General features: G+C 37.0%; 1 protein-coding gene across 6 annotated transcripts in view; it reads left to right on the top strand.

Moving 5' to 3' along the window:
• Positions 1 to 2,076: 2,076 nt before the first annotated feature.
• The window catches only part of ect2 (epithelial cell transforming 2), a 52,072-nt gene continuing 39,132 nt past the window's right edge, over positions 2,077 to 15,016 (top strand). For 4 of the 6 annotated variants that reach the window (XM_022669569.2, XM_022669567.2, XM_022669564.2 and 1 more), the window contains exons 1-6: positions 2,077 to 2,420; positions 4,314 to 4,463; positions 4,658 to 4,737; positions 8,433 to 8,528; positions 10,871 to 11,053; positions 14,791 to 14,880. In XM_022669569.2, the coding sequence (XP_022525290.2) occupies positions 4,331 to 4,463; positions 4,658 to 4,737; positions 8,433 to 8,528; positions 10,871 to 11,053; positions 14,791 to 14,880 (582 nt within the window). In that variant the 5' untranslated portion in view covers positions 2,077 to 2,420; positions 4,314 to 4,330. The remainder of the gene's footprint in view (positions 2,421 to 4,313; positions 4,464 to 4,657; positions 4,738 to 8,432; positions 8,529 to 10,870; positions 11,054 to 14,790; positions 14,881 to 15,016) is intronic. The other 2 variants (XM_022669566.2, XM_022669570.2) reach the window with 2 other exon arrangements.

Below are 15,016 nucleotides of genomic sequence, written 5' to 3'. Positions count from 1 at the left end.
GTTCATGTCAGGTGGTCCACCTGGGGGAGACCGCTGGGTGCGCCTCTCAGAGAGTGACAGAAAGGAGAAGGTGGTAAAAGCAGGCTTCACCGGGCTTTGTTCTACAGAGGGGGGCTTTCAAGCTCCAGTGGGCCTATGAGGAGAGGCAGAAGGGGGGAGAGCACACAGTCGCAACAAAGGGCTGAATCTGCCACACAGTCACTCAGAGTCAGAGGCTAAAAAACAAAAAGAGAGAATCTCTCCAGTCCTCATCAGTGTGTCCTTCAGCCCGGGCACAGACACAGGTTTCTCAAGGCCCCTCTGAAGCCGGTCCCAGCAGCCTCAGCAGCCGCAGGAGCAGCCACCCCCCCTAACCACCGCCTGGGAGGAATTGGTTATGAGCCTCGGCCTCTGGAGCCGCCGCGCTGGTGAGCTGGAGCAGAACAAAGACACAGACTTTTGAAGAAGCTCTCATTTGAAAAAAAAAAAAAAAAAAAAAGGGCCAGTCTTCTTCTTTGTGAAATGATATGGGAGACAGGCGACATCTTCATTTTTCAGAGGCCTGTCATGTGGTATCTGTGTTGGCTTAATATTTAAGATGCGCAGAGCAGTGAAGTCCCAGCAGCAGCTTAATAAATATTTATTCTGTGAAGACTCAGACTTCAGACTTCCCAGCTTCACTTACTTACTTCTCCTCTGTAGTTCTTGGCTTCTTATAAACAGACAGGTGGATAGCCTGTGGTCAAGTCAACACATTTATGCAATTTAACATTAAGACAGTTGCTTAAAGAGCACCTTTATGTTAATGCTACTGTCTGCTTATATACAGTTATGTGCCTGGGCTGGCGCTAGCCATTTGAGTGCTCACCTTTTTCAATAATTTATTGGTGTAATTTGATAACAGTTTGATTAGTTGGTTTTATAGGACTTCACATTACTCCAAATTGCCACAATAATATCACTAGATACTTAAATCCTGAACAGTATCAAAAAGTCTCTTTAAAGATTTAATGGTGGGTTTGTTTGTTATATAAAACAGCTTGATTTTCTGGTTTTATACGACTCCAAAATCTGGTTTATTAAAAACCGAAAAGACATTTTTCCTAAGTTTGACTTTCCTTTACTTGAAAATGCTACAGTAACATAACTTGATACTTACTGTACATCAATAATAGTATGGAAATGGTTCTTCAATGATTTGCTGGTTTTATAGGACTCCAAAATCTGGTTTATGCAAAACCGAATGGACATTTTTTCTAGGTTTGCCTTCACATTAATCCAAATTGCTACAGTAATGTCAGTATATGTAAATGTCTCTTAAAGGATTTAATGACTTTATTTAATAAAAGTTTGATTTACTGGTTTTATAGGACTCCAAAATCTGGTTTGTGGAAAACCAAACACACATTTTTCCTAAGTTTGATACTTGATACTTAGTCACTCAATACTTACAGTACAACAATATTAGTATAGAAAGGGCTCTTCAATTAAATTTTTCCTCTTTTTTAAATGAACTAAAATGCCTGTCCTCAAAAAGCTAACCTAGTGTTTGTGATAAATTAAATTAAAAAAATAATTAGATAGTTTCTCAAAATATATTTAAATAATGAGATAGCATCTCAAAATAACGAGATAGTATCTCAAAATAACTAGATATTTTCTCAAAATGTCTTTAAATAAGGAGATATATTAAAATAATCTAAAAATATCGATTTGTTATCTTAAAAAAATAAATGATCATTTTAGAATAATGAGATAGAATCACAAAATAACGGCATAGTATCTCAAAATAATGAGATTTTGCCTCAAAAAAAAAAACTTTGTATCTTATAATAAAGTTACTTAGCTAATAATGATACATAAATATGTGCTGGATTAATGTTGTGAATTAGGTGTGAGGAATGAGCTTCTATACTAGTGAAGAGATGATTTAAAGCAAATCGGAATAAAATAATCTGAATAAAGTATAAACTGTTTTCTCAGTCAGCCCAGCGCACGCGCCCCGCCACTGCATCGCGGTTTGAATTTAACAGCCAATCCGGAGCCACTTCCGCCAACCTCATCCGCCTCAGCCAATCAGCGCGCGGCTCCTCGGTGCGGCTGTAGTTTTGAATTCAGAACGGGAGAGGATCTGCTGGAGGAGCACAAAGCTTGAAAATGGATTTAATGTTTACACTTGTTTCCTAGCGTTTCTCAGCCCACGCGCTCTGTCACACCCGTGTCCGGCGGTGTGGTTTATTTTATACGGGTTATCGCTCGGTTTTTGGGGCGGTTTGTTGTGTGTTGGGTAGTTTAACAGTGGGAAAGGGAGGCTGCGGGGAACTCTGTGTAGCTGCTAGCCGGCCTCCTGCTGCTGCTGCTCAGCCAGGCAGCTCAACTCTCAGCTCCAGCAGACCTTTCAGCACTGTCCCCGGGCCCGACCTGACTCTTGCTGACCCCGGGTAAGTCTTCTTATCTCTGCTTCCTCTCTCTAAACACATTTATTAACTTTAACCACTGCTTTTTGCTTTATTTTTAAGGTTTTTCTTAGTAGCAGTGCTTCCAGTAGCCCCCCACCTTTAGCTAGGCTAGCTAACTAGCAGACAGCTGTCACTGTTTAAACACAGCAGCTAAGTAGCTAAACTAACTAGCTATTTTTAATAAAACTACATCATTTTAACCTTTATGTTATTGTCAAATGTATGTACACCCTTTTATTCTTGGAGGAAATCGGCCTTGGGCTCATCAGAACTTTAAACTTTAAGAAACTTGACCTAATATAGCTAAATAAACATGTTACCCTACCCAACACAGGTTTGTTAACTGGTTAATTAGCTAAGTTAGTTAGTTAGTGTTAACCTTGTTAACAACTTTAAATTATTTTTATTTTATGTGTTAGTCCACAAAAGGAAGATAATAAGAGACCACTTAATGATGTTTTTCCTTGATCTTGCAAAATTGAAAACCTCTGGAATATAATCAAGAGGAAGATGGATGATCACAAGCCATCAAACCACCAAACTGAACTGCTTGAATTTTTGAACCAGGAGTAAAGCAGCATAAAGTTATCCAAAAGCAGTGTGTAAGACTGGTGGAAAAGAACATGATGCCTAGTTGCATGAAAACTGTGATTAATAACCAGAGTTATTCCACCAAATATTGATTTCTGAACTCTTAAAACCTTATGAATATGAACGTGTTTTCTTTGCATTATTTGAGGTTTCATTTTTTGCTAATAAAAGGTCTGTGTGTATGTACTGTATATTAGTTGCTGTCCAATGAAAAACAAGTATTTACATTTTGTTAATTTTTTAGTTTACTACATAACTTAAACAGACAAACTGTCCCTTTACACTATCAACATTTCTTTATGAACGGACAAATAGAAAAATTTCAGCATGACCTGAAACAAACTCTTTTTACATCGACTTCCATTGAAAATTTAGAAGTTTTTTTCTCTCTTACAAAGTTGCTGTTTTGGAGATACTTTTTTTTTTCAATGCATAGCAACTATTTGTAGCATTCCTAAACTGTTTCCAGTTGCTTCCAGACAAACTTTGGATAACTCTTCTTTTCTCTACCTTTTTACCTACTATTTTACTAGCTTGAATAGATTTATTAAGTTTGCCAAGAGTGTTAGCTAGCTTAGTTAGCTACTTAAGGCTAGCTAGTTAGTTAGATTAGTTAACTAACCTAGATGGGTATAGGGATGTTTAATAGTAGGTTAACTTTTTTTGACTTTAATTATGTTCCAATGATTAAAAAATATGAGAAATGCTGTTTTCCAAAAAAAAAAAAAAAAAAAAAAAAAATATATATATATATATTAATGTTATGTTTAACTTGTTGCCCTTATTACATATAATACACAACATTATGTTGATTTCTTTTTCAGAAATGTTAAAACAGTGAATAGGCACAGAATTTTCCCAAATATAAAAGGAAGATTAACATAATGTTCCAGTGAGTTTGAGTGCAGCAGTTTTACAGTAAGTAGGGTGTAATTTTCTCTAATGTCATTTGTTGGATATTATTATTATGGACACTATGAAAGCAGGCACTACAAAAAAACAAAAAAAAACCCATAATTTTCCTTTATTCTGGGCATGACTTCAATCTCCAATATTGGAAATAATAGAACTTTACTGCTAATTAGAATAAATTGTCCCATTATAACTGAAGCACATACAACACAACGAGTCTAAATATAGCTACACATAGGAAAAAAGTTTTATACTATAAAAGTTAAGTTTCCTTTTTTTTTTTGAGGGTCATTGTTTGCAGTTTGCTGAACATAGAGTTCACGACTTTCTCTTCTCCCTTTTTGATGTAACTGTTAATTTTCTTTTGGACAGGATTGGGTCACAGCACCATGGCTGACAGCAGCATAGTGACTTTGGGCATGGCCCGTAGCCTGCTGGTGGACTCGTCTGTGTACGACTCCAGAATGGCAGAGACCTCTAAGGAGCACACCTTCCTGGGGCTGGCTCCTGATGAAGCAGAGGGTAAGTGAGGTCTCCACTGGAGTAATATATCAAATAAGATTTGAATTATTTCTTTATTTTAGTTTAACATGCTTCTGTCACTTTATTCTAAATTGAACAGAGGAGCCCAGATTTCCATTTTTGTTTGACGTATGACAGTATATGTATTTCCTGGGAGACTTGCCTTGATTCTTGTCTTATTCTTATTCTTTCAGAAATCCTTCGCCGAGTGGAGACTAGAGTAGTGCTGGTGGGAGAAACAGGCCACGATCCTGAACTTGTAAAGGCATTGGAGGTAAAGTGGGATTGATTGCAATTTACTGTCGATAAGGAAAAATCATATTATGCCTGTACTGTATTTAACACATAGTGACATTATGCAAGATTAGCCACAGTGATACATTTTTGTTATTTTAATTTTTAGTTATATTTATATATATTTTTTTGTGTAATGGCACTCAGTAATGATTACTGGTAGAAATCACAGGGCATGGATATTATGACTATACACTGCCCACAATTATATCACAATACTATGATTCTGCGATATATATCGCACGACAATCATCTACGATACTTTCACAAAATTTGACCAGTATTAAATTATTATGAAACATTGTACAAATAACGTGCATTGCTTAGCTTGCAAAGTACATGCAATGACGACAACTCTTCAAAGTGTTATTATTTTTACAGTGTTGTAAAATAGCCATAAACTGCAATAAATGTAGTGTCTGTATAGAACACTTAAAAAACTACGCTACACTAAAACCATTTAAATAAGACATATTATGCCTAACTTACCTTTTTGCATTCCTTTGTATTTTTATTTGGGTCAAGATAAAAAAAATCCCTTCCTGTTTTCTGTGAATCAGCTGAAAGAGATTGGTGTCAGGAATCATATGCTTCTATGAGCCGTTTGTATAGCTGACGTCACAATAAGGAACCCTGCATAGAACCACTCTGGCACCACCCCTCACCCGTCAACCCCAACAGACCAGTTAAAGATGTACAATTTTGCTTATTTTGGTTGAGAACCTCAGACAGTACACAGTGGAATTAGCCAGCAGACTTCACCTGTAGGAGGGATCTGTACCTACTGTTCGTGGCAACTCAGCAGATAATTGAGTTTTGTGCTTCTGTCACAGTTAAGCTAAACTAGCTTGTTCATGTTTTCCTATTTAGCACAAGCTAACACTCACGTGTGGTAAACTTACCACATAGCTATAAGCTATAAACAGCTTATTTGCATAAAAGTGATAGAGCCCTTAAATGATTCATTCTGAAACTGGGACTGATGCTGGTGAGCTCTGTTTATGTGAGTGATTTTATGTGAGTCTTGGGGAGTTTAGAGCTATGTTTCAATAACAATATCAGTATCAGACACCACATATTGATACAACACAATCAAAACGTAGTGATTCTTAATTGGAAATAAAAAACAGCCAGTTGTTTCTGTTGTGATGATGCATTTTAGTGTAATTTGGTGTTTATAGAGAAAAATCTGCATTCTGTTGCCTGCGGAGCTCATAGATAAGCAGTTAGTAAAAATCTCCTGCCTTTAGGGAATTTTTTGACTGGACTGTGATTGGGCTGATAGATGTGTGTACTGATAAGAGCAGGCAGCACTTCCTGTTTTCCTGAGGAAATGCTTTGACTGTCTAAAACTATCCGCTAATGTGATTTGTCTATGTCAGCAGAACAAAGACGAATTTCAATTAATAGCATTTTCTGTTTACCCGTATACAGACGGGTTTATCTTCTTGTGTTTGATAAATATTGTTAGTATCTGATAGGTTGGATTCATCTAATGAGTGAATGTGTGCAGAACCAGTTTATTTAACAGCTGTCAACAGATTAAGACTTCTGAGCAAAACAATGTATTTAATTTTCCAGTTCATGTAAAGGCTTGCTTGTTTCATTAGTACACGACTTTTACCTTTGGTTGTGATTTTATATATTTGGCTGTTTTCCCTCCTCATGAAAAATGTAGTGTTTTACTAGTGTTTTAGTACCTGTGTGAATTTTTAGTTCTTTTTAAAGTTAACCCCTTAACAGGCCAGCATTTTTGTCTATTTTATGCCTGATATTCCGTGCCTACACCTTTTATTTATTTAAGCTATTTATTTTTATTTAGGGATTAGATAAACAGGTTTCATCTTTCATAAGAAACATTACTGAAAATCTTAATTATTATTGTAACAGTAAATATTTTAAATAAATATAAAGATTTTTCTCAGAATCCTTTTATAAATCCGTTTATAAATTAGGGTTAATCTACTGTTACAGTAAATGAATAAATGACCAGACTAAGCATTTGCGGTTGTACTGCTTTGTAATTGGGGTGTGACGAGAACTCATGGCACGAGATTAAAAAGTGATGATATTTCTCGTCAAGCTTAAACCTGTCTCGCGGGAAAAAAATAACAGTTTAGTGTGGGTTTTTTAAGAGGGATCTGGCAACACAGTAGTGATGGCAGCATGTGTGGTGGCTGAGCAGTGAGAGCAGCTCTCAGCAGAAGAGGAAAATTCAGGTATTTGTATAGAAGATGCTTCTGCTACTTTTAAGTTGTATGTCTGGCTGCATTTTGGCTCCAGTGGAAACAATAAACGGTAACAGAGTGACCAACAAGACACAAACCATATATAAATACTGTAAGTAAATCCTACACGTGACTGTTCCATAGGCAGGTGTACTAATCCCTTAGCTCTGTACTGTATTTAAAAACATGTTCTGTCTCTGTTTCACTTCAAGCATAGTCTTAATATGACTGGTTGTGGTTATGCATAGTTAAATTACAAGAGATTTAGGAGAAAATACAAACAAACAATAGGCTTAATATGACTGGATGTGGTTTGCACTTATTGTTTGCACTATATAAGACCTAGAAAAGTTTTATTTGTTATACTTATTCTTATTTCTATTTCTTATAGAATCAATGTGTGAGAGAAACCAGTCTGTTAAGTTTGTGTTGTATAATTTTGTCAAATAGAACTTAGTTTTCAAGCAATTTTTAATTTTTGACGTTTTCTTTAAAATTTTATTTTTAAATCTCGTCTCGTCTCGTTCTCGTGAACCCAGTATCGTGTCTCGTCTCGTCTCATGATATTAGTGTCTCGTCACACCCTTACTTTGTAATGCGCCTGAACGCAAAAGGGAAATGAATTTCAGCACAACTCCAGTTCTTTATTCCTCTAGTTTGTTTTTAAAAACTGGCTCAACTTTCTGTAATTGGTCTGAATAAAGTCAAAGCCATCTAGAAAAGGGTTTCGCACTGCACTTCGCACTTAAGAACCGTAAGGCAGCTCCATCAAGAGAGGATTTAAAATTCCTTACGAACGCTTCACTCTGGGTAATGCACAGACAGAAGAGGTCAGGTTAGGTTCTGGCTTGTCTCTCTCTCTCTCTCTCTCTCTCTGTTTGTTTGGTGGGAGAATTTGTCGTGTGTGTTACTGTGTGTGTGTTACTGTGTGTGTGTTACTGTGTGTGTGTTACTGTGTGTGTGTTACTGTGTGTGTGTTACTGTGTGTGTGTTACTGTGTGTGTGTTACTGTGTGTGTGTTACTGTGTGTGTGTTACTGTGTGTGTGTTACTGTGTGTGTGTTACTGTGTGTGTGTTAGTGCTGAGTTATCGCTGTGTCCAGGACATGAAAGCTTCTACTTTTTGCCCTTCAGAGAGAACGAGGGAGCCGTCAGACGGACAGACGTTCTGAAATGATCTATTCCTCCTGCCACTCTGCAGTAGCAGCACATCCACACACAGCTTAATCAGGGGCAGAGTATCTGCCCAGCGAATTGACAAGAAGTCCCTCGCTGCTTTCAACTTCATTAATTTTCAAAGACTTCCCTCCCCGGACTGCAGCTGCCTTTATTTATTTTTTTTATTCCCCCCATCTTCCTTCTGGGTTGCCAGTATAACAGACCTCACGTGTGCTGAGTTTGTGAACAGCGGGTTGCCATATTTCATGTTGAATGCTTCATTTTTACAGGAAATCAAAATTATGGAAGTTCCAGTGGTAAAGATTAAAGAAGGAGACCCAGGCTCTGAGTCAGGCGAGAAATTGATAAAATCTATAATCAATATGGTAGGTTTTGAAGACTGGGCTGTTTGCATGCTCTGCTTCACGGTGGAGGGTTTGGTGCACGGGGCAGTGTGAAGGAATTGGTGTTAAAACACTATGTGTTTTAATTTCCTTTTTTTTTTAACACAGTGTGGTTTAATAAGTAATAATCCTTGTCTAACGTGATGCAATATGTCTGTGTCTTTGTTCACTAATCTGTCTAATGGGTAATTATTAATTCATGCTGCTTTGGTGGGTCATGTGATCAGGTAGGGTGTGTCACACATTATTAATTTATTTAATGAGGGAAATCAAATGTACTGAAAATGATTTAAAGCATATGTTTTTAGGTGTGGTCTGCAATCTAATGCTGTGGTGAAGCAGAGCTTAGATCATCTCTTGCCTGATTTGTATATTTCATCATGCAGTGGACCCACCCTCAGTCAAGAAGAGGGACATCCACCACAGGTCAAAAGTTTTAGAACACTCCCTCCAAAATCTCTAAGCTTTTCTTGTTTTAGACTTGTTTTGGAAGCAGTGGGTTTTTATTTCTATATACTGAGTCTCCACCTTTAAACATACCTGCAGCTTCAAATCTTTACTTCACATCTCATAAGCTTATTTATTTATTTATTTTTTGCTTAGTTAAAGAGCCGTTAGAAATGCACAAGAAATGGTAATGTCAAGTAAAAGGTAGAACTGGAAATGTGATGTATATCCGGGGTATCTGCAGATCCTGAATGCCTTGAATTTGGGAAGCTAAAATAAAGGCCTTGAGTTGTCTTAAAAAGCCTTAAATCCGCCTTGAAATTTCTTTGCCTCAAGGAATCGTTTATTTAATTGTACAACTAAAAGCACAGTATTTCGCATTGACTTCTTTTAAAGTTGTACAACACGCTTACGAAGGCACTGTGTTTAATAATCGCAAAAAATCGCACCGCATCGTCTTCTTAGCTTCGGTAGCTGACGGCAAGCTACATAAGCCGGATTCGAACCGGCGATCTCCTGATCAGCTTAGCCTGCTGGACCACTCGTAGCCCAATAAGTTGAGTCTACTCTCAACCCATCACTTTCTAAGTTCCTCAAAGGGCCCAAACACCACACAGATCACATGATCATTTGCAAAACATAAGCAGATTTTAAAGTTTTATTTTCTCTAAGCCTCCAAGTCATAATTTTGGTACCGTAACAAAACCATTTGTTGCAGTATCTACAATCTAAATAATAATAAAAAGGTTGGTCGTTTATTATTAAGTTAAAATAAGTAATTAAGGGAAATTATTATTTTATAAAAAATTTCTCTTGTGTATATATTGTGCTTTAACTAAGCTAAAGTGTTAATTGAACATCATTATCAATTACTGAAAAATGTTATAGCTGCAGTAATTATAGGGAACTCTTAGTAGGGTTTTTAACTTCAATTTTGCCATTGGACCCTGTACAAACTGTTCCTTTTTTATGTGCAAAACTGTACATTTATGTTTATGTGCAAAACTGTACATTTATGTTTTGATTTTTGTCATTTTTATTGCAAGTATTATTAAAAATTCTAAGTGTCGTTTAGAGTCTAAAAATTAGTTTGTAGTGCATTCCTTTTTTTTAAGCATAGTTAATTTATTACTTTAAATCAGCTTTAAGGTATCCTAATTTGACCTGTTTGATAAAAATGCTAACTTTGTTTTTGTGATAATAATATTTAATAATAATAATAATAATATAATTATTTACTTTAAATTTCTGTCAGTCTAATGCTCACCTTTGGCCTTTGTACTTCTTGTGGTTTCTGGACTTTGTGCCATTTTTTATATATAATTCACTAGATTGAAATGAAGCTTTAATATCAGTAAAGAATAGAGAATTTGGGGGTGTTTTCTAAAAAGTTTGACCAGTGGTTTATGTCCTGTGTGTTCTGTGTTTTAACTCTACAAGTTCCTCCACAAGCAGCTCTGCTGATTGGTTGGAATGTGTGTCTCTCTTTAATACCTGTGTGTCAGAAGTCTTTAACACTACCACTAAAAAAAAAATGCCTCTTTGCTCTTCTGTTACGAATGATTCTTTTATGTTCTTTTGTGCTTTGAATTCTTAAGAAATGTATGCTGCTGTTTTATATATATATATTTTTATTTTAAAGTTATTTTTATTATTATTTTTAGATTTTTGGATGGGAAAAGTTTGATTTCATTAAGACTTCACAGAGCCTGCACTTCACAGGGTCTGTGTAATTATGCCAGAGCTCAAAATAAACTTGTGTTGTCAGCCAAGCAGCTCCCATCAGAATATTTTGTGTATCTTTTGTGTTTCTTTGCTGCCTTTCTTTCCGAGTCTCTGACTTTATTCCCTTTGTTTCTGTCTCTTTGTCCCATCAGGACATAAACGTCCCGTGCATAAAGACAGACAATGTCAGGGAGTTTGGGGACGGCGAGAACGCCGAGTTTGAGACTGTCTTTGTACTGAAGGACTTCCAGTCTCCAGACTACAGCTATTTATACAAGAATGACAACCGAATTCTGGGTCCTCCTGTGATTCTGCACTGTGCTGGGAAAGGAGAGGTAAGACCTGCTATTTACCCGCATGCAATCAGAGCATCACACCCATGCGTGACTCATTTTCCTGAACAAGCAGTGAAATAGTTATAATTCTGACCATGTTAAAGCATCATTTAACTTATGCCTGCAGTCAGCACAAGGTAAACACTGCTCAAACTTCCCCGTACGGAGGGAAATTGATTCATAATCAGCTTTTGATTGTTACCGTGAAGCCAGAGAAATGCATTACAGTTATCTCTGTGTAAGCAGCAGCAGCAGCACCTGCTCAACAGCCTGCGATAGTTCCCCAGTGCCGTGCACACACGACTGGCCACGCAGCTGTGGCCAGATTAGTTCTGATATAGAGACTAGAGCCATACACATTTAAGCAGCGAGGAAGGGCATGTCCTGACTCCTCTGCCTCACAGATAAGGGCAGTGAACTGTTGTGCTTTGACTGCCTTGTTTTTGGCTGCAGTGTTTTTGGATGTGGAATTGAAGATTCTTGTTGTAGCTGATGAAGAAAGTGGGTTGCCAAATATCTGCTGCTATCTGCTTGGGCTGGATTCACAAAGGCCTGCTTTAAAAAAAAAAAAATCTTCTGAAGAATCTTACAAAGTCTTATGAATTCATGAAGTCAAAGGCACAATCCAATTTCACTCCGTGCCCCGAACATTTGGGGCTTAGTGAATTTTCACACTTCCCTTGTTTGGTCTAGACATTTTGACTTTTCATTTTGGGTGGAACCAAAGCGTGAGGAAGGTGTAAAAATGCAGGGTTCATTCCTGGAAAATCTTGGAATTTGAAAAAAGCAATTTCTAGGCCTGGATAAGATTTGGAAAAATAAAAAAAATCCAGAAAGTTTTGGAAAAGTCATGGAAATTTGACCTACAACCCTTTTGGACCAGGCTGCAAAGAAGGGTACTGCTCTAATGGCTACTGTGTGCAAGACCCACCAACTGATTTCCTATGTCATGAACAGATGGCAAGCTGAATGGGCCAGACAGACCAGCATTAAACTACGAGATCCACCCCATTATACGTTGCCGACTCACCTGAAATTTTGAAAACAGATGGAATCAAGTTGTATATACTAGATGTCAAATTGGACACACCAGGTTAACACACTCTTTTTTTTGTTGAAAGGAGAAGAATCACCACATTGTGAAACCTGCCACACTCCCCTTTCTGTTAAACATTTATTACTGGACTGCAAATTGTACCATCAAGACAGATGCCAACTACGTCTACCTTCAGTTATAAAGGACATTTTTACTCAAACCAACCCTGGAACACTGTTAAAGTTCTTATTGCTTACTGGACTTAAAAGCATGTATCTGAACACTCCTTTACCCCTTCAAAGACTGTACATATCATTACCGCTCCTGCCAGGAAAATAGCCAATGAGCTGTCTTGCCATTAAGAATCCATTAGTACTACTACAACCCTTGTGTGTTTCAGTTTATCGATGGATAAAAATTTATTTTGAGCTAACATACATCCATCAGCTCAGAGTTAGTTCAGTAATTTTAAGCCTACACAATGGAGCTCTCAGGATCTGAGACACATGTTTAAATGTTGTATTAAAGATTGTGTCTCAACATGTTTTTACATGCCTTAAAGGCATGGAAAAATCATGGGGAAAATCATAGAAATGTATTTGTTAAAAGTGTATGGACCCGAAAAAAGGGCAGCGAGCCACAGTCTGAAACAAAGGACCAATATTTGGTCTAACCAAAAGAGGTGGACTCAGTCTGGATCAGCTAAACCTAGTATGGGCGATATTTTGAGGGAAAAAATATCTTGATGTTCTTCAAATATTCAAAATATATTCCTGATTTAATTTTTTTAGTTTTTACATAACTTTATTTATTTTATTTTTTTTGTAAACAGCTCAATTTAAAGTGATGCACACGCTATTGGTTTCTTTAATTTAGTTATTTAATAAATTCCTTTAATCTACTTTTTTTAATGAATAGTAATCAGCCCCCTCCAACCTTACATGCAACTTTTATATTAAACACAGTTCAAACATAATGTCCTCGTATTCCTTGTATTTCAGAATTATGGTTAAAGAAAATGTGTAAAATATAAATGTACAGGTTTCGAACAGAAACAAATGTTTATCTACTGAGATTCCCTCTGGGGAATATCCATTATTCCAGAAAATTGCATTAAAACGGTAATTTTATCAATAAAATTATTGTATTTTCTGGACGATAAGGTGCACTTAAAAACCTTTCATTTTCCCAAAAATTGACAGTGTGCCTTATGGACCAGAAAATTTACATTCATTGATGGTGCACCTTGTAGACTAAAAAAATATGGTTTGTTTAATCTCCCAGCAGGACATTTAATAATTCTGTTTGTTAAAAAGTGGAAAGTTATGCATTCTTAAAAAGTCTCTTAAGGATAACTTTAAATTTACGAATCTAGCTCCTAAAGTACGACAAAAGAATTAAACAGAACAAACAATAGCATTAGTATTTATGCTCATAAAAAGTGGGTGGAAGGACATCACTATTATTGCTAGGCTGTGCTCTTAATATGCTTTAAGCATTTTCTGATTATAATAATGAGCACCTTTAAATATATAAGGACAGTATTTATAATAAACTATGCATTTTACAGAAAGTGGTGCCACTAGCAGATTTATTTGTGTTTTTTTTTAACACCTCTAGTTGGTAAAAAAATAAATTAATATATTTTAGTATTTAAGTATTGTGATATTTTGTTTTGCAATATTGTATTGAGTTTCGAAAACACAGTATGGATATTTAATTGTTAGTTTACGTACATATTAGACCGTTCTTGACGCAACAGGCCACCCAACTCCTGGTGCAAGCGGTCGTCATCTCACGCCTCGACTACTGCAATGCCCTGCTAACTGGCCTCCCGGCCTGCGTAGTAAAACCACTCCAGATGATCCAGAACGCAGCAGCACGTCTGGTCTTCAACCAGCCAAAACGGGCACATGTCACCCCGCTGCTCATTGAGCTCCATTGGCTACCAGTTGATGCTCACATCAAATTCAAAGCTCTTACAATCGCCTACAAGGTGATGACAGAACAGGCTCCTTCCTACCTGCACTCACTCCTGAAAGCTTACGCTACCTCCCGGCCGCTGCGCTCCTCCAATGAAAGTCGCCTCGCTTTGCCAAACACTCACACAAAGCAATCCAGACTGTTCTCATACAGAGTTCCCCAATGGTGGAACAAACTACCTTCCACTACCAGATCAGGAGAATCTCTCGCTATCTTTAATAAACTCCTGAAGACAGAGCTCTTCAAAGAGCACTTACTCTCCTAACACCTCTAACTAACTACCTTCTACTACCAGATCAGGAGAATCTCTCACTATCTTTAATAAACTCCTGAAGACTGAGCTCTTCAAAGAGCACTTACTCTCTTAACACCTCTAACACACTAACTACTTCTAACCTCATTTCCTTCTTCCCCTCCTTCACTCCTCTATCCTATTATTCCCCTTTGACCTCCTTTTATCCCTATCCAAAGATGTTTTACCTTTAAACTTATTTTACATTGTACTTGACTATTGTAAGTCGCTTTGGACAAAAGCATCTGCCAAATGTAATGTAATGTAATGTAACATATTAAGATTGGTGTCAGACGCTAGTTCATTTAGGGTTGTGTTTAAACCCCACCAATTAGATATCAGTATTATACTCTGACATTAGATCCCACTGTTCTGATTGGATAATTTCTGTCTTTATTTCTGCATATCTGCCTCTTCTTCCTGTAGCCTCTGCCTTTCTCCTCCCGTCCTCTCTACTCCACCACGATGCTGAATATGTCGCTGTGTTTTACTGGATTCCGCAAGAAGGAAGAAGTGGTAAGTCCAGTGAACATAAGACAGATGATGTTGATTCTATTTTCAACACTGCATGAGTTTTTACATTTAGATAATCTAAGAATTACATGACAATTAGAATAATAGGATAATTACAGTAATCCATATTGGGCTGTAA

Source organism: Astyanax mexicanus, chromosome 16 (assembly GCF_023375975.1).
Source record: "Astyanax mexicanus isolate ESR-SI-001 chromosome 16, AstMex3_surface, whole genome shotgun sequence".
Lineage (NCBI taxonomy): Eukaryota > Metazoa > Chordata > Actinopteri > Characiformes > Acestrorhamphidae > Astyanax > Astyanax mexicanus.
Note: the sequence above shows the minus strand (reverse complement) of the source record. Positions and strands in the feature narration are given on the sequence as shown.